The sequence below is a fragment of the Scylla paramamosain genome, chromosome 27, assembly GCF_035594125.1.
Source record: "Scylla paramamosain isolate STU-SP2022 chromosome 27, ASM3559412v1, whole genome shotgun sequence".
Classification (NCBI taxonomy): Eukaryota; Metazoa; Arthropoda; class Malacostraca; order Decapoda; family Portunidae; genus Scylla; species Scylla paramamosain.
This window is the reverse complement of record NC_087177.1, coordinates 3,612,501-3,635,097: the sequence shown is the minus strand read 5'-3', so window position 1 is coordinate 3,635,097 and position 22,597 is coordinate 3,612,501. Positions and strand designations below refer to the sequence as shown.

The following is a 22,597-nucleotide window of genomic DNA, read 5'->3' as shown; positions in this document are numbered from 1 at the left end:
ATACGAGTTTGTGTATAGCGGTGAAGACAACACTTAGGAATGAAAAGGAAGGGATGGAAAGACAAAGATGATAATGATAATGGTGATGAAAAGGAGAAACACAAAGAACAACTAAAAACAGTATATATATATTAACCATAATGTTTGTTTTTGCTGCTGTTGTTGTTATAAATTATAATATTTACTGTCAAAGGAGAAAATGAACATGGTAATAAAGAAAACGGAGACAAAAACAAGGAAGTGAAGCAGGAGAATGATTTACTCACAATAATAATGAAATTTCACGTCTAACACAACTATTCCTTTCATCACTGGCGGCTTTATTTCTAAGGCGGGCAGCACACGGCAGATCAGATTACCTTCAGAGAGGACAGGTGACGGGGAGACGCTGTGCTGGATGACACGGCCACGCAGCACAACACAGTAACAGAGACGCCGCTTCTAGTGCCTTTACTTTTGATGTGACCACCCTTAGATTAACCTAGTTTAGCTTCCCATCATAAACAGCTTCCCTCCAATCTCTCTCCCTCTCTCTCTCTCTGATGTTATATTCCTAGCGCCTCCCTTCCTCCTCCCATCCCTAGACAGAAAGCAATTTCAGACTGTTTGACAATTCACTCACAGAAGAAGCACGAAATTGCTCACTGAAATTTCTCGTGTGCTTTTAAACATGTTAGCTTCATAACAAAGCTACATGTGTGTGATGCAGACGATGACCTAAAGGAAAGATTTGTCGATCACACACACATAACTAATGGGTCGTCTACAGTGTTTCACCTTGAGGCATTCACAGACACGAACTAACGGACTCCCATTGATGTGGTTTGCGGCGATAGGTGAGAGACAGGTAGGCTTTGGTACACTTCATGATTGCACCTTAGGTAAGCCTTCCTCACATACTTCCACCCACCCACACCCACACACACACACGCATCGTTTGAAACAACTCCCTACCGCTTCATTTCCCCCGTGTCTCTCATGGTACCCCCCAGTCAAAGTCAAAGGAGAGTACACTTGTCTGTTTAAGCTTCTGAGGCCACGCACGTTACATTCTCCTCCCGTGTCAACCAGGAATTCACACAACACACGTAATAGACGCGAGAGGAAAGAAAAATACGAGCGGGAGAAAAAAGAATATGTATAAAACCAGCCAGAACTGACGGAGGCATCGCGGGAAGAACTGACATCCAATAACAGAAACATGATATCAAAAGATTCTTGCGAGCACTCAAGAAACACAAACGAGGGAGGAGGAATGGCGAAATGAGATGCAGAAGGAGAGGAAATGCGAGTTGTGGAGAAAGAAAGAGTTGTAGATCGAGGAGAGAGAGAGAGAGAGAGAGAGAGAGAGAGAGAGAGAGAGAGAGAGAGAGAGAGAGAGAGAGAGAGAGAGAGAGAGAATGTTGCTACCACCTTTCAGTTATAAGTGGCGTTTTGTCGATATGTAAATTCTTCAGTTACTATTACAAGAACAACAACAACAACTACTACTACCAAAACTTAAACAACTACTATACCACCACCACCACCACCACTGCAACTCAGTACAACACCAAGCACTATTAATAAGTGTCACCACGCAAACAAATTTCCTCAGCTCTCCATCAAGTCTTCATTTCCCTCTCCTAGTCTTGCTTCCCTTTCTCTCCCTTCTCTATAGTCTCTCCTCTTCCTCCTACTTCACATCTGCCATTCACTACTCCCCCATCCCTTTTTTTCCCTTCCTTCGAGTGTCCTCCTCCTGTTCCCTTCATTCTTTTCCTCCCCTTCCATTCCAGTCTGCTCCCTTGCCTCCCTCGGTCTCCCTCCGCACTCTAAAGCCCCTTCTCACCCTCTTCGCTTGCCCAATTCGCAGCAAAAATCCCGAGCACTCTCATGCAAAAAATAGATTCGAGGTAGTTTGTTTGATTTTTTTCTTATGGAGGGACAGTGTTTGAAATTAAATAGAAAAGTTAAGTTCAATGGTAATACAGTATGAGTGAGAGTGAGCTATTTTCTCTCTCTCTCTCTCTCTCTCTCTCTCTCTCTCTCTCTCTCTCTCTCTTCTGCTGCAAGTACTACTTTTTTTTTTTTTCGCAACCAGCCAAACTAAGACCCTCGATATTTGCCTTTAAAACTTCTGTGCCTTCGTCAAATATTTACACGCCATCGCCGCAATGAGAGATTGAAATTATACCTGAAGGTCCTGACACTTGTCGTGCGGGTAGGGATCATTAAGTCTTTTAGAGGGAAGCGTTGGTTTTGGTTTGACCATGAAAAAAAAAAAAAAAAAACACACACACACTGGAAAAGAAACGTCTGAATTATTAATGGATTAAATATCAAATAAAAATCACCTCGTATGGGACAGCTTAGATGAAAATACACAAGACATCATAACTAACTGGCAGTGGTATGAATATGAATAAATGTTGACACCAGAAAGAGCAGCAGAAAATGTAACTTGCTGAGTCAATCATTCCCGCCCAGCCTGTGGTTAGGTGACTGAAAGACACAGCTGAACGATGTCAACTGAATAATAAATGAATACACAGTTTTATCAGTACAGAATACACTATGCCAGAACTTTTCACACAACTGACTGACTTCTTAAAACATTGAAATAAAACTTTGAAATAACACACACACACACACACACACACACACACACACACACACACACACACACACACACACACACACACACACACACACACACACACAGCTAGGTGGACGTCTCTTAATAATAGTTTAACTTTTTTTGTGGCATTCCACCTGCAGGAAAAAAATAATGAAGGTTTGGGATGAAAGATAACTTGAAAAATGTAATTTCTCTACTACTACTACTACTACTACTACTACTACGACATCTATCTTTGCTCTACATCTACTGTAAACGTATACGCAATGCAAACTTACCACGAAACTTTTATAATATGAAAGTTAAGAGAGAGCAATCCCACTGTATCGGTCTCAACAATTATTATCATCATTATATATATATGTATATTCACCATTTCATATATCCATCCCACATGTGTGTGTTCATATTCATCCCACGTGTGTCCATGGCCAGCCAGTCTATTCTGTTTCAACTTTTCTCCTTCTCTATCTCTCAAGGGAATTTCACACCCACTTCCAGTCCTTAGGGAAAACACCTGTGTTCGCTCCAAGTCCTCGCTGGTCGTTGGCTAAAATAACGAGCTCTTCCATTGTCATTTTCACCTCATTTTCTGGCATCTTATTGGTCATTTCTTCTCCCCAAAAACCAAAACGTGATGCACCTAACTCAGATAAATAGAGCCCGCATGGTAGCGAGCTCTCAGTCCGTCAGTCAGTCAGTCACCCAGTCACGAGCAGCCAGTCTTGGTCTCTCACTCAGTTACTCTCAGTCAGTCAGTCTTGAGAGACGCTGCTCAGTCATCATTTCACATCAGTTCAGAGAGGGAACAGTCAATCGTCACGTTATAATCTCGTCTCGATTCAAGTGTGTACATTCTACCTATTATTAAATCAAGTAGAACTGTCATCATACGTGTCTTTTACTCGCACACATCGACAATATCATCTTACTACCCACGACCTCCAAGCTACCAGAAATACCAATCTCACTACCGGCCCTCCACGCTACCAACACACCAAGCTCCTCATCTGATCCAGCAGTGGCAAGCATCATCAATTGGGCAAGTACATCATCTAAACGCAGAACAATAAGAATAGGAGAGGTAAAATATAATCTAGAGCACCACAGTGTTCCCGATAAGCCTTGCTGTAGTTCATTTATTGTATTTATAAAGGTCTATACAAATAGAATTACCGCACACAAAAAGAAGCCCCGGGGTGGGAGGAACGATCAATGCGGGAATGACGCAAAACCACAGCGAGAACTCCAAATGTTACTGCAATAATTTAACTTGGCAAATATCTCCCCCCCGCCTCACCCCTTCAATCCCTCACCGAAAAGAATTAAATATTTTTATATCCATGCCAACGAAAAGGTCAGTATGAAGCACCACGTCACAAGATCACAAGGTCACGAGCGCGGCAGTAATCCAAAACAACATACCAGTCTCGGTAAAATTACTTAATCTGGAGCACAAAATCATTTAGTGAAAATCGGTACTCCGGATTGCTTCGCTTTTTCTCTGGAGTCTAAGGGGAGATTATGAGGCAAATCTTTCTTGTATTCATAATTTGCAATACTAATCACCTCTACAAGTTTCAAAATAGGTACCGCGGTGTCATAGTAAGGCAAGGTTCCTCAAGAGCGTGTTGCTGGATAAAACAAGACATACATCAATGAATATGACGAGAAACTGGAGAGAGAGAGAGAGAGAGAGAGAGAGAGAGAGAGAGAGAGAGAGAGAGAGAGAGAGAGAGAGAGAGAGAGAGAGAGAGAGAGAGAGAGAGAGAGAGAGAAATCCAATTCATATAAAAATAATAAAAAAACAAGATGAAAAAAAAAAAAACATACTACTGTGTGTACGAGTATGTGTGTGTGTATGAACTCCCACCACAAGTTCCCCCGGCGCGTTATCTAGTGGATCAGACACCCAGAGCAGCACAAAGCGCCTTGGGATCGTTACACCGAGGAACACTGGGAGAGGATAATGTGAAGGATTAGGTGGATAACGAGCGTCTTGGGGCAGAGAGGTGGCGAGGGGCGCTGCACATTCTACGTCCTCTTAGCAAAATAAATTGTCTTAATGCCAGGTACTTTTTTCTTATTAGTGCGTAATAACCTGAGAAGTAAAGTAAATAAGGAAGTGAGATGGAGCAAGAGAGAGAGAGAGAGAGAGAGAGAGAGAGAGAGAGAGAGAGAGAGAGAGAGAGAGAGAGAGAGAGAGAGAGAGAGAGAGAGAGAGAGAGAGAGAGAGAGAGAGAGAGAGAGCGTTTAATGTGCGTATAGGCTCGATATATATAACAGCTATACAAATACACCTGTAATATATGAGGTAATAAGAAGGTACAAGCGCCGAAGCTCAAATTACACGTGAAGCACAAGGTAAAAGTCTCGACAAAGGATTACAAGAACGATGGCGGAGAATTTATGTGTGCGGGGGAAGGAAGGAAGGAAGGAACGTAGGGAAGGAAGGAAAGAAAACGAATGGGGAGGAAGGAAGGAAAGAAAACGAATAGGGAGAATGCAAGGTGATACAATAATAAAAGACAGTAAGGGGACGAGGAGGGGGCGCGAGCTGAGATTGAGAAAAGCGTGTGAAAAGCGGGGAGGGGGAGAAACATGTGTAAAACTAAAGTGTATTCTCTGCAGTTTGCCAGAAAGAGAGAGAGAGAGAGAGAGAGAGAGAGAGAGAGAGAGAGAGAGAGAGAGAGAGAGAGAGAGAGAGAGAGTAAAAAAACGCAAAGGAACATCAAGGAAGAACACTTTTTTTTTAAGGGTACAGAATAGGATAGTAAGGACGAAGGCTCATCCACACCCACCTCTCCTTCCAGCCAGTCTAGCGGGGAAAGAAGTTTGGGAAAATTGCATGGAAATCTTTATAGGAAAGAGATCAGATGTATATTGTTGTTATTCTTTATCTGATGCTAAACTACCGGTGCCAATCTCCGAAAGGCGACATTCTGTAAGTAAACCCCCAACGAAAGAGGAGAGGAAGGGGGAGGTGAAGGGAGGAGGAGGAGGGGAATGATAATATGAATAATAATAAGATGAAGACTAAAGAAAATATAAGAACAAAACGCACATTAGACGACAAAAAAAAAAATAAGAAGCACAAAGAAGAGGAAGTAACAGAAGAAGAACGATAAGAATGCAAGATGAAAGAGACGAGACGGAGGAAGAAGACTACGAGATGGAGAAGCAAGAGCAAGAAAAGCAGAAGGAGGAGGAAGAGGAAGAGGAGGAAGAGGAAGAGGAAGAGGAGGAAGAGGAAGAGGAGGAGGAGGAGTTAGAACAGCAGAAGCAGCATCGCACTTAGTCTCTTCCTCATTAAGGTCTCAAAGAACTCCATTTTACTAAGTATCTGGACCTAATTAATTCCGAGGATCAAGCAGGTTCCGCAGACTTGGTTAGGTAAGCTGGGTGGCTCTGAGCACGAGGCTGTTTGGTTGGGGGCCTGCTGCTGCTGACTGAGTGTGTAGTAGTGGTGGTGGTGGTGGTGGTGGTGGTGGTGGGTATGCTCTTGCCTGGGGCTAATCAGTTCTCTGGAGGGAGGAGGGGACGCGATAGTGGCGGTGGCTGGCGCTGACAGGGGCTAATAGGGATGTGTTGAAATGAGTGAAGCTGAAAATAACCTGAAGGTGAGGTGACGTTTTACTTCAGCTTGTGTAGGTTTGACTTTTGGTAGTGGTGACGCTGAAAGAGTCATGGCCGGTGGTACAGTGACGCCGCATTCACTTCCTCTCTGTTTTTCTCTCAGTCTTTGCTCCAGTAACGCCGCGGTCACTTCCTCTGTTTTCCTCTCAATTTTCAATCTTCTCGTGTGCTGACAGTCTGACAGTTGTCATATTTTGCAAAAGCACGGTCAGCAGGTCAGAAGGGTTAAGACAGAGACACAAGCTAAACGAAGTGGTGAGCGCAAGAGGTTACTGGTACTCGATTTGTGACCAGTGCTAGTTAGGGTGATAAGATATTGACTTGTAAAGGTCTAGTTAAGAGCATACTGGTGCGGCTTACACTTGAGATCTACGAGGCTTATAGAGAGCTGTGTGAGAATGGGTGGGGGTGGCTCGGAGTGTGAAAGGATTGGCTGGACGTGGCTGACTGGCTGCTGAGAAAAGCTTTATATTGACTCGGATTAATCTTATGGCTGGAGCGCAAGGATCATGAAAACTTCGCATAGAAAAATCCTAATTAAACAGGGAATCACAATACGGTCTGTGTGTGTGTGTGTGTGTGTGTGTGTGTGTGTGTGTGTGTGTGTGTGTGTGTGTGTGTGTGTGTGTGTGTGTGTGTGTGTGTGTGTGTGTGTGTGTGTGTGCATAGTGGAAGCAACCCCCTTCAAGGCAAAGTAAAGGAGGCCGTTAAGTTAATGCAATCCTTAATGAAGCTCGGCCGCTCTTCCTCTCATCCTTCCAGGCCCACTTGGTTCCTTACACACACACACACACACACACACACACACACACACACACACACACACACACACACACACACACACACACACACACACCTCTTGCTAATCCTTAACTTTTTTCATCAACCTGGTATTAACAGTAAGATCGTTTAGGCGGGGCGGGTCGGGGCCACGCAGCACATACGCGCCCCTAGAGTGCCAAGTTTTAATTAAATAAGCCCGGTAGTGGAGCGTCGATGGGCGCGCAGAGGAAAGAATGTAAAAGTAGGTTTCTTTTTGTTATTTCGTGTTTGTCTTCTTTTGTTTCCTTAAGGCTGATGACACGTGTTCGGTTAGTGGGGCCTCGTCTTGACGCAAAGACGGGACACAGACAGGAGACGATGGAGTGATAGGCGCCCCTCACCCCCTCCGCGAGTCCCTAAGTACTTGGATGAGGACAAGGACCCGGGTGAAGGAGAGGATGAGGAAGATGAAACGCTAAAAAAAACATGGCGATGACACTGACGGAAAAAAAAAAAAAAAGGACGAGGAGGAAAAAGAATAATCTCATCTGGAAGTGGGAAGAGTGCCGGAAAATAATGACATTACAGGAGCTTAAGGGAAAAAAAAATGAAACGAAAATTGAAGTACAGAGCAGTCAAAGAAAGACGGCAAAAAATGTAATCGGATAGTAAAACTGAGAAAAAAGAAGCTGTAAGACGAAAAGTTATGTTGTTAACGAAAAAAAAAAAAAGGGGGGGGCGGGACGGGCAGGGAATGACATCGAGTACATAGGTAAACATCCCCCAGTGAAACCCATCGGGAGAGAAAAAGGCCCCGAGGGGAGGATGGCGGGAACTTATTAGCGAGTGTGGAGAGAGACCAAGGGGAGACATGGAGGGGCGTGGTCCAGCACACACCAGAGAGCCATCCACCTCCCCCTAATGAGTCACACCCCACCTTACGGTCCACCTTCAGCCTCCTCCACCTCTTTCCTACTCCACCTTATTACTCTCTCACTTTTGATCTGATCTACCGCCCTCTTTACCACCCCTCCTCACCCCCACCTCTATCCACCTCACTCCACGTCTTCATTACATACTCCTCGGCACCCACCTCCGTCACCCTCCCTCACTCCAGGCCTGACCCACCCTGCTCCTCAGTATCCTCCTCATCCAGCTCCAGCCAATGTAATCTCTCTCATCATTCACCGTCTTTTTATCTCTCTCTCTCTCTCTCTCTCTCTCTCTCTCTCTCTCTCTCTCTCTCTCTCTCTCCTGTTACTGTCTCTATTCGTATTTCTTTCCTTACTTTCCATTCTCTCCCAATTTTCTCCTCTGCTACTTCTCTTCAAAAATTTCCCCTCACCCATTGCCATCTCTCTTCCTTCATTATGGCCACGAACACCTAAGCTTCCCCCAAAAGCTCCTCACAGCCTTTCGACGTCTTCATCCTCAGCCCGAGTCGCTCAACTCTCCCTTAACTGAGCTTCTTACGACCACAATCCTTAATGACATCTGAGAAATGACCCCGCTTACCGCCCCGCCGCCGCCACTGCCGCCGTCGCCACTATACCATCAACGAATTTCCACCATTACCACATTCGATAAAACCTTAACCATCACTCTCTTCATTCCTCCGCCACTAATGCTGCCTCCTCTCTCTCCTCTCTCTTCTCAAGACCCATTTCCCACCTCCTTTTGTACGAATCGTCTTAATTACATCAACCAAGAATCTCTCCCTCACGGCTGGTGGAGGACGGTCAATTAAGGCGGATAACAGTAATTGCCGACATAACTACACGCCCGAGGGTCACCTGCTCTCCGGGTGGCAGTGGTGGTGATGGGCGGGGAGGGGCGCTTGGAAGAGGAAGGGGAAGGTGACCTCGTGCGTGTGGGCTGAGTCACTGTCGATCCGCGTGCATGTCTGTCCGTGCAGCTCACGTTCAGACCGCTGCTTGACGCGATGCTCGTTAATATTCGCGGCGTCTAGTAATTCTTGGCGGGACTACCTGTGGACAGAGTAGTGCGGGGCGGGCAGGACGGGGAGGGCGGTAGGCTGAGGTGCGGGTCCAGGCGGCGGCGACTGGGAAGGAGGGAGGAGCGTCCCGAGCCTCCTCAGCCGGCGGGATCATTAGCGACGGGAAGGCGGGCCGAGAATTTCAATGGCACCTGGCAGGGATGCATTATTCAGCGGCACTCCTCAGGCACCAACTCCGATTTGATTAAGACTCGGACTTGCGGCCGTGACCGGCAAGGCAATGCAATTTGTAGATTGGGTGGGACCCTGCCAAGTTAGGAGAGGAATCCAGGACCGACGTGGTGCCTTCTCCTGCATGTTAAGTATATAAATGGCCGAGGTGATACAGGGTGGCAGTGACAGACCTTCTCAGCTTGGCCTCACTCCGCCAGGTGCTCGGCCACGAGTCATGACGGATACACAGGCCGAGCTGGCGGGCTGGCTCGAGCTTGAGTATGGGAGGCGGTGGCAGTGGCACGTGTGTGGCGGCGGAGGTGTGCTGGGCCCTTCCCTCGCTCCAGGGTTTGGAAGGAGTCCAGCGAAACGTCCTTGAGGCAGCGCTCATCGTGCACAGGGCGTCTGCACGAGACTCGAGGAATAACAACCGTGTGTTCTTCCACAACATAAGTGTGAGCAAGCACGCACACTGGGGAAATAAATCACGAGAACTATGCAGCGCAGGAAAAGTTTCCAATGCCAAGACGTGCCCGACCCCGCCAGTCTCTGAAGCACGGGATGAACGAAGCTTTGTGCTGGCAGGACTTGGGCACGGCCGGCGGGTCCTGAGTAGATGGCAGGCCGCGGCGGCAAACATCGCGTCCCTTAATGAGGAGGAAGTCGGCACTAGTCTCGCTTCCTTAAGAACATTCCCTCTTCTTCCTTCCCTCCCCACTCCCCTCCCCGGTATCTGTTGTGACGTCAGTCCAAACACGAGACAAAGCGGTCGTCAACAAACCTCTGCAAAGAGCACCCGACAGATCTGTGTGTGCGTATTTTCCGCACTCCGCACACGCGCTCGTACACACACACACACACATCTCTCTCTCTCTCTCTCTCTCTCTCTCTCTCTCTCTCTCTCTCTCTCTCTCTCTCTCTCTAAGGCGCACATCCCTTCTTCATTTCATTCCTTTATTGCCTTCCACGAAAGAACCATTACCGTTATTCCAAGGCAAGATGTATTCTTCCTTGATATTTCTTAGGCACTTCTCCGGAATACCTAGCAGCTCCTCTCCTCTGCTGCATTCTTCTTCTTAGGTCTATTTGCTTAGCTATCGCCTGTATCCCCCGTGGCCCACGTTACCTACCTGCTGGCCTGTTTAATCCTCCTTCCTAAACTTTTCCCTCGGCGCCACTATACCCAGCAAAGGTTCCTAGCGCGCTCTTCACCTGCCCTGTATGATATTCTTAATCACCTCTCCTGGGAGCATATGAGCCTACCTTTCTCTCCCTCCCTTTCTCTCTTTCTGCCCGTCCTTTCCTTATTCCGACACCATTCTCCTTCCCTCCCTCAGCACTAACTAACCCTTTCCTCCAAACATTTCCACCTCCGGCGCCTCTTCCCATGCATACTGATACATCCTTAACCAACCCTTCCTTTCCTCCTTCCCATCCTAACCTAACTTACCTCTCTCTCTCTCTCTCTCTCTCTCTCTCTCTCTCTCTCTCTCTCTCTCTCTCTCTCTCTCTCTCTCTCTCTATTTTCCCCCAATATACATTGCCTACTTCCCTCCCTCCCTTCCTTCCTCTCCTCCCTCTCTCTACCTCTCTGCCTGGCACCTCCCTCCTCTTTCCTCCCCCAGGCAAACAACACTCCAGCAGGGATTCACCTCGTGTGCAAATATTTACTCCCTTCACCGTGCAGTGTCGAGTGGCTAATGACAGTATGAAAGAGGAGCAAGAAACTTCTCCCAGCCTGCGAGGAGATGAGGAGGAGGAGGAGGAGGAGGAAAAACAGAAAGGAATAAAAAAAGAGGTAGAAGGAAAGAAAGAAAGGGAGGAAGAAGTCATTGGCGAAAAGGGACGGAGGTAAACGTAGCATAACGTGAAGAAAGGATGAGAAAAGGAAGAGCAAACAAAGACAAGGAAAGAAAATATGAAGACAAGAAAAACGAGAGGAAAAAATGGACTGTGAAAGGGAGTCAGAAGGGCAGGAACAATGAGAGAGAGAGAGAGAGAGAGAGAGAGAGAGAGAGAGAGAGAGAGAGAGAGAGAGAGAGAGAGAGAGAGAGAGAGAGAGAGAGAGAGAGAGAGAGAGAGAGAGAGAGAGCATAAAAATAAGAAAAGAAAAATTGAAAGCGAAAAATGTGAAACGGAGCAGCAAAGTAAAAGTCACGTCAGAATTAAGCTTAAAAATATTCGCTGACACATAAAATTGTATGCAAAGGACATAAAAAGAACAAAGAAAAAAGAAATTGGAGGTATAAAGAAAACTGAATTCATGTGGCATATTAAAATGTTAAACATAAATAAAAACATTAAAAAAAACATTCTCGACCATGAAATAATCTCACATTCGAGAGAGAGAGAGAGAGAGAGAGAGAGAGAGAGAGAGAGAGAGAGAGAGAGAGAGAGAGAGAGAGAGAGAGAGAGAGAGAGAGAGAGAGAGAGAGAGAGAGAGAGAGAGAGAGAGAGAGAGAGAGAGAGAGAGAGAGAGAGAGAGAGAGAGAGAGAGAGAGAGATTACACTCCTAACTGGAAAAAAGAGCTTTGATAAATTCCCACAAAACTAAAAAGACACACATAAAATAAATAAATAAATAAATAAATAAATAAATAAATAAATAAATAAATAAATAAAACCAATGAAGCTTGATACGTCAATGCAATTCCAAGGCCGCAATTTATGGAACAGTCCTTCATATCTGCTATCAATAACCTACATTAAGTCACCAAATCAGACCAGCAAATTTTCAGTATTAACAAATAGGGAAAGAGTGAAACATAAGAGGAGGGGAACAGCAATGTGTAGAAAAGCAAACCCAACGTTCCTTATTCATCTCAGCATTTACACTTTTTTTTTTTTTAAGAGAGGGTCATGCGGCAATAGATATACCAACAATTTCCCTCGCCCTCCTCCCAACCCTCGTGCAGTGACATTCGGTAGCGGAGAGACGCAGCAAGCCGGCTGTCAGGGGAGACTGCTCAATCAGAATTGCTAACTGAGTCCGGAAGGGAAGATGAAGGGAAGCATAAGTTGCTCTAAATGCGATGATTAAAAAAAAAAAAAAAAAAACCTCGAGAGATTGTCGTATGAAGTCGTATTATTTTGTTGATGTTTAACTCCTTCACCTTGAGCATCAGGAAGACTGCGTTGAGTGACAAAGGGATCAGCAATACAACTCTACAAACTTAATACGTGTAAGAAAACAAATGTAAAAGCAAACCGTGCCTTCATAAATATAACATAAGGACGAGAGAAAACTATTAACAAGAAGAAAAATATATAAGCGGAGAAAAGAACAAGAACGCAATTATGTCCACCTGCTCACCGCACCACCCACGCCTTAGGCCTCAGGGGGCGTGAGCTGCAGCCTTCACCAGCCTCCGCCACACCCTGCCGTCAACACGCTCATGAGAAGGCCAGCAAGAGCACCTTCTCCTGCCCAGTCTTTCGTGGCCCCGCCGCCGGGCACCTCGATCCTCCCGCAGCCACCTGTTGCAAGGGTCCGCCTCGGTCCCGCCCGACACACCGCATCAATTATTCAGGTGCAGGCAGGAGTCCTAGAACACCTCTCCGCTGCCACTAACCCTTCTCTGAAACTACCATTCCCCTGCCAAAACTCTTTCCTTATACAAGCATCACCTCCCTTCCCAGAATCCATTACTCTGCCCCGCTAACCCTTCCTTAAAAATATCATTCCCTGCCAGGACTTTTTCCTTACTACAGCAGCATGCCTGCCTCCCTTGTCAGAAACTACTTCTCTGCCAGCATGCTTTCCTTACCGCCAGCACTGCCACATATGCAGTCTTACAAGCATCCCCTCCTTTGCTACAGCCCATTTCCATGTTATCATACCTTCCTTTGCCATCACTCCTCGGCCCTCACCTTTCCCTACCTGCACGAAAGCCTCTGAATACCGAATAAAAAAAAATATACATAAAAAAGTTTTCCCACGTCACTCTAAAGGTGCTGGATTCACACCGACTCTCCGGCAGCGTAATTAGAGAGAATGCTGTTTTCTCTGTTTTTCTTCCAACGAATGCGATTTTGTGTTACGCTTCTGTATTTGCCGCCCACTAAGACAAGAAAAAGGATTCGTTAAAATCTTATAATCTTATTCGGTTTGTTTTTGACCTTCGGCAGAATTCTTTACCTGTGCAGGAGGCGGAGTGGGGGGGAAGGGAGAGGGAGTGTGGGGGAGGGTGGGGAAGGATTAAGTTTTATGGCGCCGCGTAAAATGTTAAGGTCGTCTGGCATCAGCGTTAAAGAGTGTCCCATTCATCTCGGGAGTTGGCACATCCATTTTCACACTTGTCACAGATAACTTTTACACTCATAAAGCAATATTCAAATACACACACACACACACACACACACACACACACACACACACACACACACACACACACACACACACACACACACACACCTCTCTCTCTCTCATTTCGCAGCAGACAGGCAAGAAACAAAACGCTGTGATCGCTTGAATAAGAGAAATCTCGAGAGGCTTCATATCGCTGCACCTTCACCAGGGACGCGTCCTCCATACTACAGATGTTACCAACTTCACGGCACAGCCACTTTGACACCACTGTTCACACGCCGGCAGATGAATTAGACTGAGTGCGTGGTGCGACATCTCCCTTAAGACCACTTCCCCGACTCATCACTAGCGCACGTGAGATCCGGCTTTCACTTTCACTCACACGACGAGAATTACCAAATATTTCGCCAGTTAAAATTCAGCAATAACGATTCGACGGCCCACTTACGTACTGTCAAACACGTACACAACCAAAATACACCTCAGGAACACAGCAATCACAACTCACATCCTTCACCCATGAGTATAAGCGTGTACTCACCTATTCATCTTGATCAGTATGTCCCCTCTGTTGATGTAGGCCTGAGTGTAGTCCGCCCTCATACTGATGGCCTGTCGGTAGAGGGCGTCGGCCTCCTCCAGGCGGGTCTCGTTCCTGGCTATCAGGTTGGCCAGGTTGAGGAACACGTTGAGATGGTTAGGGGCGATGCGGGCCTGGTAGCTCTCTCCCGGCTTGGCTTTGGGCAGCAGGGACTTGGCCTGGGAGGAGGAGAAGCAGTGGCAGCGGGAGGAAAGACACAGGACACGATGATGATGTTGACGACGACAATGGAAGATGAAAAGAGAGCGAGGATCATTATTAGCTTTCCAGGAGAACAATGTCAAGAAACATGAGAAGAAACAAATGAACTTCATTAGCTTTGTAAAGGTACAGAGTCAAAGCGGTGATGAAAGGAGTTCAAAGAATCGTCATTAGTTTTTCAAGGATGCAGCGTGGAAATAGTGACGCAAAATAACAGACTCCTTACTAAGCCTTCCAAGAATACAGTGTCATAACAACCTATTATAACCTAACTCCCTCGTCCCTCACACACACACACACACACACACCTTGAGGTAGGCCTGCTCGGCGTCGGAGAAAAGCTTGAGATTGTTGTACGTGCGGCCAACGTTGATGTGGGCGCCAATGTCGTCCTCCTGCACCGACACCGCCGCCTGGAAGTAGCGCAGAGCCTCGGCGAAGCGGCCTTGGGACTCCAGAGCGTGGCCCACGTTATTGAAGAGCTTGGCGTTCCTCTGGTTGACCTGGGATGGCGGCACAAGAAACTCAGGTGTAATGAATGAATGATAAGGCAATTATCTACCTGGCGCCATAATACTAAAGTCTAACAGCGCCGCCTCTTAATATTACAAAGGCACAGACACACTAAAACAAAATAAAATTGTTCCAGGTTTAAAACTGAACACCTTGAGGAAAATGTCAGTCTTCTGTTAACGTCTCGTGCTTAACCTGACGGATTCCAGCGCACGAAAAATCATACACAGATACACGGCAAATGCAAGGAGAGAGAGAGAGAGAGAGAGAGAGAGAGAGAGAGAGAGAGAGAGAGAGAGAGAGAGAGAGAGAGAGAGAGAGAGAGAGAGAGAGAGAGAGAGAGAGAGAGAGAGAGAGAGAGAGATGCATACCTACACACTTACAAAAAGAGGTGTATGACAGAGCAGCGACAGTTTCTTTCGTTCCCCCTCTTCATCCCTGCTCGAGAATGAGATAATGAGCAGAAAAGGGACGAGGGTTGAGGAGGGAGATAGAAAGCTAACGGTGGTAATTGCTTGCTGGCTTCGATCACTGTTTCGCCGTTTCACGCACACACACACACACAAACACACACACACACACACACACACACACACACACACACACACACACAAAATAAAATAAAAAATAAATAAAAAAGTGCTCCACAGTTATTAGCGCACTCGGATTATTCAGCACGTTCGTTGAGTTTTCACATGAACTCAGCACGCTCAGCATAAGGAGTCAAAGGTTTTCGTACTTTTCCCTCTATCGTTACCCCTCCCCCGCACCATTACGGAATATTAAGTAATTACCGACGATAAGGTTGGAATTCATGTTTATTTCCTTCACGCAACGCCTTTCTAAATTCTCTCGGTCGTGTTGCCAAGCGCCTTCTCCCTCTCTCTCTCTCTCTCTCTCTCTCTCTCTCTCTTTGCTGCATAATCTTACTGACATTTTTTTTTTTCTTAGAGACGTTTCTTCAACACTTTTATCTTCCCTTAACTTTCCAAAAAACTTCTCAGATTAATTTTGATTCTCAAAGTTATATATTCAGACGAGGATTCTTTTCTTCGAAAATTCATGTCGTTCTGCCGTTAATTTTCTTTTTCTATAAAGTTTACAGGTAAGGTTTGATTACGAAATGTTAATGAATACTGTGATGGTTAAATGACTGATCTTCAGGACTTTATAGCAATGTGGTTTAGGTAAGGGATTGTGTCGCTCTCTGCAGCTATGGGATAAAACACGCCACCTGGTGCCCCCACTGCGTGAACCATGTCAACCAATATATGGCAGTAGAACTCTCCAGAACCATAAACATAGAAAAATAAAAGAGGGACTGATTCTTATGGAAATTCTTTGATGTCATAAATATGCAAAACTGTGTGTGTGTGTGTGTGTGTGTGTGTGTGTGTGTGTGTGTGTGTGTGTGTGTGTGTGTGTGTGTGTGTGTGTGTGTGTGTGTGTGTGTGTGTGTGTGTGTGTGTGTGTGTGTGTGTGTGCGTGTGTGATGAAAACTCATTCATTATTTTTCAATTTCAATGCCGGAGTTTGTAATCTAAATTGAAATTTTCAAAATATCGGCTTTATGGGCTTAGTTTGCATTACATACCGAATTCAGATTGGAATGAAAGTAGTTGAAATTCTCTCTCTCTCTCTCTCTCTCTCTCTCTCTCTCTCTCTCTCTCTCTCTCTCTCTCTCTCTCTCTCTCAAACGTTAAACTGCATTTTATCACTGTTTATGTCCCGTCTGTTCCTTCCACGCTAATAACTCAGATACTGATACTTAAGATCGCTGCTTCAAGTTTTGGAACAGCGATTTCCTAAGAAAAATAAATGAGCACATCCACACATTTACGTTCAAGTTTTCACTGCATGGCTGCCAAGGACAACGCAGGTGGTGTTGGTAATGACTGGTACACCAAGGACACAGTCTGCGCCTCACTTCAATACACAAACAGGAGTAGGACAGGGAGGAGGAAGGGCGTTTGTTTCCCCCATCTTAGAAAATTTATAACATCATCAAATTTTGAACAACATTGATACACAGCGATATAACCACCTGTCTACCCTCCTCTGCCCTTTTAAAATATTTATTTCACCAGCAAGAATAAAAGAAGAAAAAATCCAACGTTCTGAACTGTTCTCTTCGCAGCCCAGATCCCCTAGGAGTTTTTTAACACCCTGACGTTGCAGAGAAACACCCAACCCCTTTACGTAGGCCGCCAGCACTAACCTTCAGCCCGGCGGTGAAGATGGTGTACTCGTCCCGCCAGTCGAAGTTCCGTACGTGGGTTTTGACAGCGTGGACGGCGAGGAGCCCCAGCAGCGCCAGCCACAGGTATTTCTTGGCTTGTCTGGAGGAGGAGAAAAGGAGAACGTGCTAGGAAGGATTACACAATAGATCACACATACAATGCAAACCTGAAGATCCCTAGAAAGTTGCATAGTCTTAATTAAAACCTACTTGATAAAGGGCGTCGAAGAAAGACAATACCTATGTGATGTGTCATTCATCATTTCATTCATGTTATTAATAAAAAAAAATCTCTCTCTTTCTTCCTGTTTCCGCAGCCCCTAAACAGAATTTTTACCAGCGGGCCAGAGGAAGAAGGAACAACACACATTTGCCGGAAACAAGACAAACTCAAGGAAAACCCAAGACTCGGAGCAGGGGTGAGGGACGAAGGTGAGAGGGAGTGAAGGAGGGAGCGTGGCTGAGCGAGGGAAAGACGAGAATACAAGACAAGGGTGAGGAGACAGGGAGTGAGTGGGGGAAAGGTATAAAAAGAAAAAAAAAAGATAAAAGGCGAGGGGAAGGAGGTTGGATAATGGGGGGAGGGAAAGGAAGGAGAAAGGGGTGAGGAAAAAGAGGAAAACGAATAGGAAAAAAATAAGGTAAGAAAAATAAAAGTGAGGAAGGTGAGGGGAGGTGAAACTTAGAATAACAGTGAGAGTAATGAAAGAAAAGGAGAATAAGAAGAAGAGCAACAGAAAAAGAGATAAGAGAAAAAGAGAGAGAAAAAAACGTGAAGGGAAAGGAAACGTCGAATAACAGGAAAGAAAAAGGAGGAAAGAAGAGGAAGAAGGAACGAGGAAGCAGGGGAGGGAAAAAAATGGTAGAGAGGTAAAAGCTGCGGGGGGGGGGGAGGAACGTAAGATAAAGGGAAGAGAAAGGAAGGAGGGAGAAAGAAGAGAGAGGACAAGGGACAGAGGTGAGCGAGGCTTCTATACTGTAGGAAGCTTTCACAGTGGAATTTATGATGCAGATGTTACATGTCACGACACGTCCCCGCCCTCTGGACACGCAAGGCAAGGACACACACACACACACACACACACACACACACACACACACACACACACACACACACACACACACACACACACACACAGACACACACGTCCAATTGTTTGCCTGAGTCATACCCGAAGGTGAGAGTCATTTGATTACAGTTTTGTGTGTTGCATGGCTATCACTTTTCTACACACTCTCTCTCTCTCTCTCTCTCTCTCTCTCTCTCTCTCTCTCTCTCTCTCTCTCCAACGCGTCATCACATAACTTGGCACCATTATTATCATTAACCTCCAACACTGAAGCACTTCATACTACTGGCAAATATGAACTAGTTGGAAGCAGGAAGCAGGAAGCAAGATTACCAAATGACTATCCCTTTCATGCACTTTCACGTAACACCTTTGATTAAAAGAAGAAAGAAGAAAAAAATATACGAGTATACTCATGCGCCAAGACAAAGAACGAAAGAGAGACGAAAGATAAAAGAAAAGAAAGGAAAGAAAGATGCATGTCTGACGACCACCACGTATGATATTTTAGACAATTATAACTGCAGGTGTGTGTTTTTTTTTTTTTGTATCACTAAACTAAGCCAGGAAATTCATCGCGGTTCGGTGCACTGTTACACACAGACATGGTACGAACTCAGCCATAAAGAGAGAATAAAGATATTTTTTTCAGCTATTCTTTCCTTATTAATAGTCGATACCACTTCACTCCACCTTCCTGTGCATGTGTGTGTGTGTGTGTGTGTGTGTGTGTGTGTGTGTGTGTGTGTGTGTGTGTGTGTGTGTGTGTGTGTGTGTGTGTGTGTGTGCGTGTGTGTAGGGTGGGGTTAGGCAACACGAGCACACAAGAGAAGCCTTTCTTTAGCAACTCAGGTGGCCGAATATTCCTTTGCCCGCTATCTTCTCCACGAACGGTGTGAAGGATGCAAAGCTAGTCAGGTTCCCGAGACCGAGGTGTCGAGGACAAAACACGAAGGGTGGACGAAAGGCACGCCGCTCACGAGGGAGAAAAAGCCAGCTGGAGGTGTCGCAGTGCCTCAAAAAATTGTGCCCAAAATTTTTGCTCCACCGAGACACGCTGACCAGATACGTTCCTATGCCGGGTGACGGAGGCGCTGCAGGAGACGAGCGTGAGGAACAAAGAGCTTCGCCTCCCCCTCCTCCATCACGTATGCTCTTCCCGAGTCTGACTTGTATTTGCACCTTCATGTCTTTCTTTCCTTCTTTCTTTCTTATCTTCCTTCCTTCCTTGTTTCTTTCTTTTCTCCGTCCCTTTCCACACCTCCCTATTAGGTAAGTTGATACTTTTCTTGTCTTTTTTGCTTTTCTTTCTTTTGCTCTTTTGTTCTTCTCTTCCTTGATTTCTTTTCCTTTTCTTTTTCCTCCTATCTTCCCCATCACTCCTTCCTATCACGTAACTTAATATATTCTTTCTTTGCCTCTTCCTTCTTTTCTTTTTTTTCTTTGTATCCATCCTTCTTTTCCTTAGCCTTATCCATTATTAGGCAGACAGGTGCATTCTTTCTTTCTTTCTTTCTTTCTTTCTCTCTCTGTGGCCTTCCTTGCTTCCTTAGTCCTTTCCTCCATTATGTACCTTGATAATTTATTTCTTTGTTGCTTTATCTTTCCTTCCTGCTTCTCTTTCTTGCCTGGCTCCCTCACTCCCCTCCTTCCTCCCCTCATCCACTCCTATCCCTACCACCTACGCGCTCCGCCGCACTTCCCACGACTTAAGTACAGTTGCGCGGCAAAACGAACAACACTGCTGCTAATTTAATTGTTATTGGAAGCCATTGTTGGAAACATACGAGTTTCTCCTCCTGCAGGAAAGCCTCAGTCGTTTCTACCAACAAGGACGCATACGTACATAGAAAGACACACACACACACACACACACACACACACACACACACACACACACACACACACACACACACACACACACTGGTAATAATGGTAATAATAATAATAATAATAATAATAATTTACAAACCACACAACCTCCTTACAAAAAAAAATATAATGAAAAGAAAAAAATAACAAAAAGCTAAAATTCAGGACACGTTATAGATACTGAATAACTCTCGAACGTTAACCTGAGACAGCGAAACGTGCAACCACACAACGCATCAACTACATCTGCATCAAACAAAAGGAAATATTCTACTTGAAAATAATTGTGCCCAAAAGATCAACAGAAAACTTCATATAAACCCACCCACCCACCGACCCACGCACACACACACACACACACACACACACACACACACACACACACACACACACACACGAAAAAAAAAATGAACGTGCAGTGGAGTGAGAAAAAAATAATATACATTTAATATCTGAAACATTTTCCAATGGCCATAAAAACGTCCGTGACACATGCAACTTTACACGAAATTAAAGCAAAATAAATAAGCAAAATAAAAGCGAAAAACTATAAATACTGAGAGAGAGAGAGAGAGAGAGAGAGAGAGAGAGAGAGAGAGAGAGAGAGAGAGAGAGAGAGAGAGAGAGAGAGAGAGAGAGAGAGAGAGAGAGAGAGAGAGAGAGAGACTATCCATCACTAGGAGGTACTTAAAACAATAGCGACAAATGGCGCTGTTTTACTAAGTGGACATATATTGGGAGGAGGAGGAGGAGGAGGAGGAGGAGGAGGAGGAGGAGGAGGAGGAGGAGGAGGAGAAGGAAAAGAAGAAAAGAGCAAGAAAAGGAACAGGATGAGGAAGAAAAAGAAAATTTACAAGAATACCAATAAAAAAAAAGGAAGAAAAAAACTATGACGAACACGAGGCTAGAAGAGGAGGAAGAGGAGGAAGGAGGAAGAATCTTGGAATACTCAGCTCCCCTTCCCTCGGGACTCGCTCGATCGAGAGGGGATTCCAAGACCCTTCATTACCACTAATTACTCAAGGACAAGAAGGAAATATTATCTGTACGTAATTAAATAAGACAGTGCAGCATTGTTCCCTTTTTTCGGGGGCCAATTACAGCAGGTAACGACGACAGGTGACGCCAGGTGAGGCAAGGTGAAGCAGGAACCAGACGGCGCTGAAGACGACAACGACGACGACAACGAAGAAAAATATGGTATGAATAAGAAAAGAAGAGGTGAGATAATAAATACGAGAGAGAGAGAGAGAGAGAGAGAGAGAGAGAGAGAGAGAGAGAGAGAGAGAGAGAGAGAGAGAGAGAGAGAGAGAGAGACGGACGGACGAAGGGACAGACTGATATAAAAAATTACACTTTACAATCATTAAAATTTTCATTCACAATTGTATTTCTCTCTCTCTCTCTCTCTCTCTCTCTCTCTCTCTCTCTCTCTCTTTGTCTGTCTACCTGTCTGCATTCGTTCTTGTAATACCACTACGTTATTTTCATTCACTGTGCCCCATAAAGCATTGCACCCAAGCCACTACATCTTCGGCGCCCCTCCCTCCGCCACCCTACCGCCCTTCCCTCTCATCTACGCCTTTCACCTGTAATTATTTAGCCCCAAGACAGTGCACACGTGAAGGCCAAGTCTAATGAAAACTCTATACACCTCACCCTCCCACAATGCAATGCCGAGAAAGAGAGAGAGAGAGAGAGAGTACAGATAACGACACACACACACACACACACACACACACACACACACACACACACACACACACACGCACAAAGCAAACAAAACATTGCTCGTGATATGAAATAACCACAAAACTACCACGTAGGTCCCTTAACGCTACAAACGTAACCCAAAGTAAACAAGAGAAAGTCTTTACGAAAAAAAAATAATAAAAAAAACTACGGTAATATACAAAATTATGACACTTATCCGCTTAAAAAAAAAAAAACATTGCACTGAGACACGCACAGACAGAGACAGAGAGAGAGAGAGAGAGAGAGAGAGAGAGAGAGAGAGAGAGAGAGAGAGAGAGAGAGAGAGAGGTAGGGGAGGGTGGAATGAGAGAGAGACACAGAGAAAGACAGACGCAGGCAGTGGTGAAGTCGTGGGGGTGACAAGATAGAAGACGCACATAGAGCGAGGCGAGTTTCACGGTTTCCCTCGCAGTGAAGACGCCACCTGAACACAACGAAGAAAGACGGCAGTAGAGGTGGAAAGGGTTGGGTTCCTTTGCCTCGTTCACCACATCGCTCGCCTCGGTTGACTTTCCCGGCCACGTGAATGAAGTCACTCGAGCGGAACGCGGAACAGAATAGAGAGGCTTACTACCTACCTGAGAGAGAGAGAGAGAGAGAGAGAGAGAGAGAGAGAGAGAGAGAGAGAGAGAGAGAGAGAGAGTCGCCAATAGAGGTTGCAGCGGAAGGACTGGGGTGCAGTGTTAAAAATAAAAATAAAAAATTTGGGAGGAGGAGGAGGAGGAGGAGGAGGAGGAAGAAGAAGAAGAAGAAGAAGAAGAAGAAGAAGAAGAAGAAGAAGAAGTGTCAGAAAGAGCTACATCAATAATAAATGTTGGTGCCGCACGACCATATATTCTCTCTCTCTCT

General features: G+C 45.4%; 1 protein-coding gene across 1 annotated transcript in view; it reads right to left on the bottom strand.

The window, feature by feature from the left end:
* LOC135114048 (protein O-mannosyl-transferase Tmtc3-like) overlaps positions 1-22,597 on the bottom strand; it is a 210,136-nt gene that overhangs the window by 20,786 nt on the left and 166,753 nt on the right. The window contains exons 9-11 of the mRNA XM_064029701.1: positions 17,031-17,151; positions 14,608-14,802; positions 14,039-14,256 (exon numbers count right to left, since the gene is read on the bottom strand). Of these exons, the coding sequence (XP_063885771.1) occupies positions 14,039-14,256; positions 14,608-14,802; positions 17,031-17,151 (534 nt within the window). The remainder of the gene's footprint in view (positions 1-14,038; positions 14,257-14,607; positions 14,803-17,030; positions 17,152-22,597) is intronic.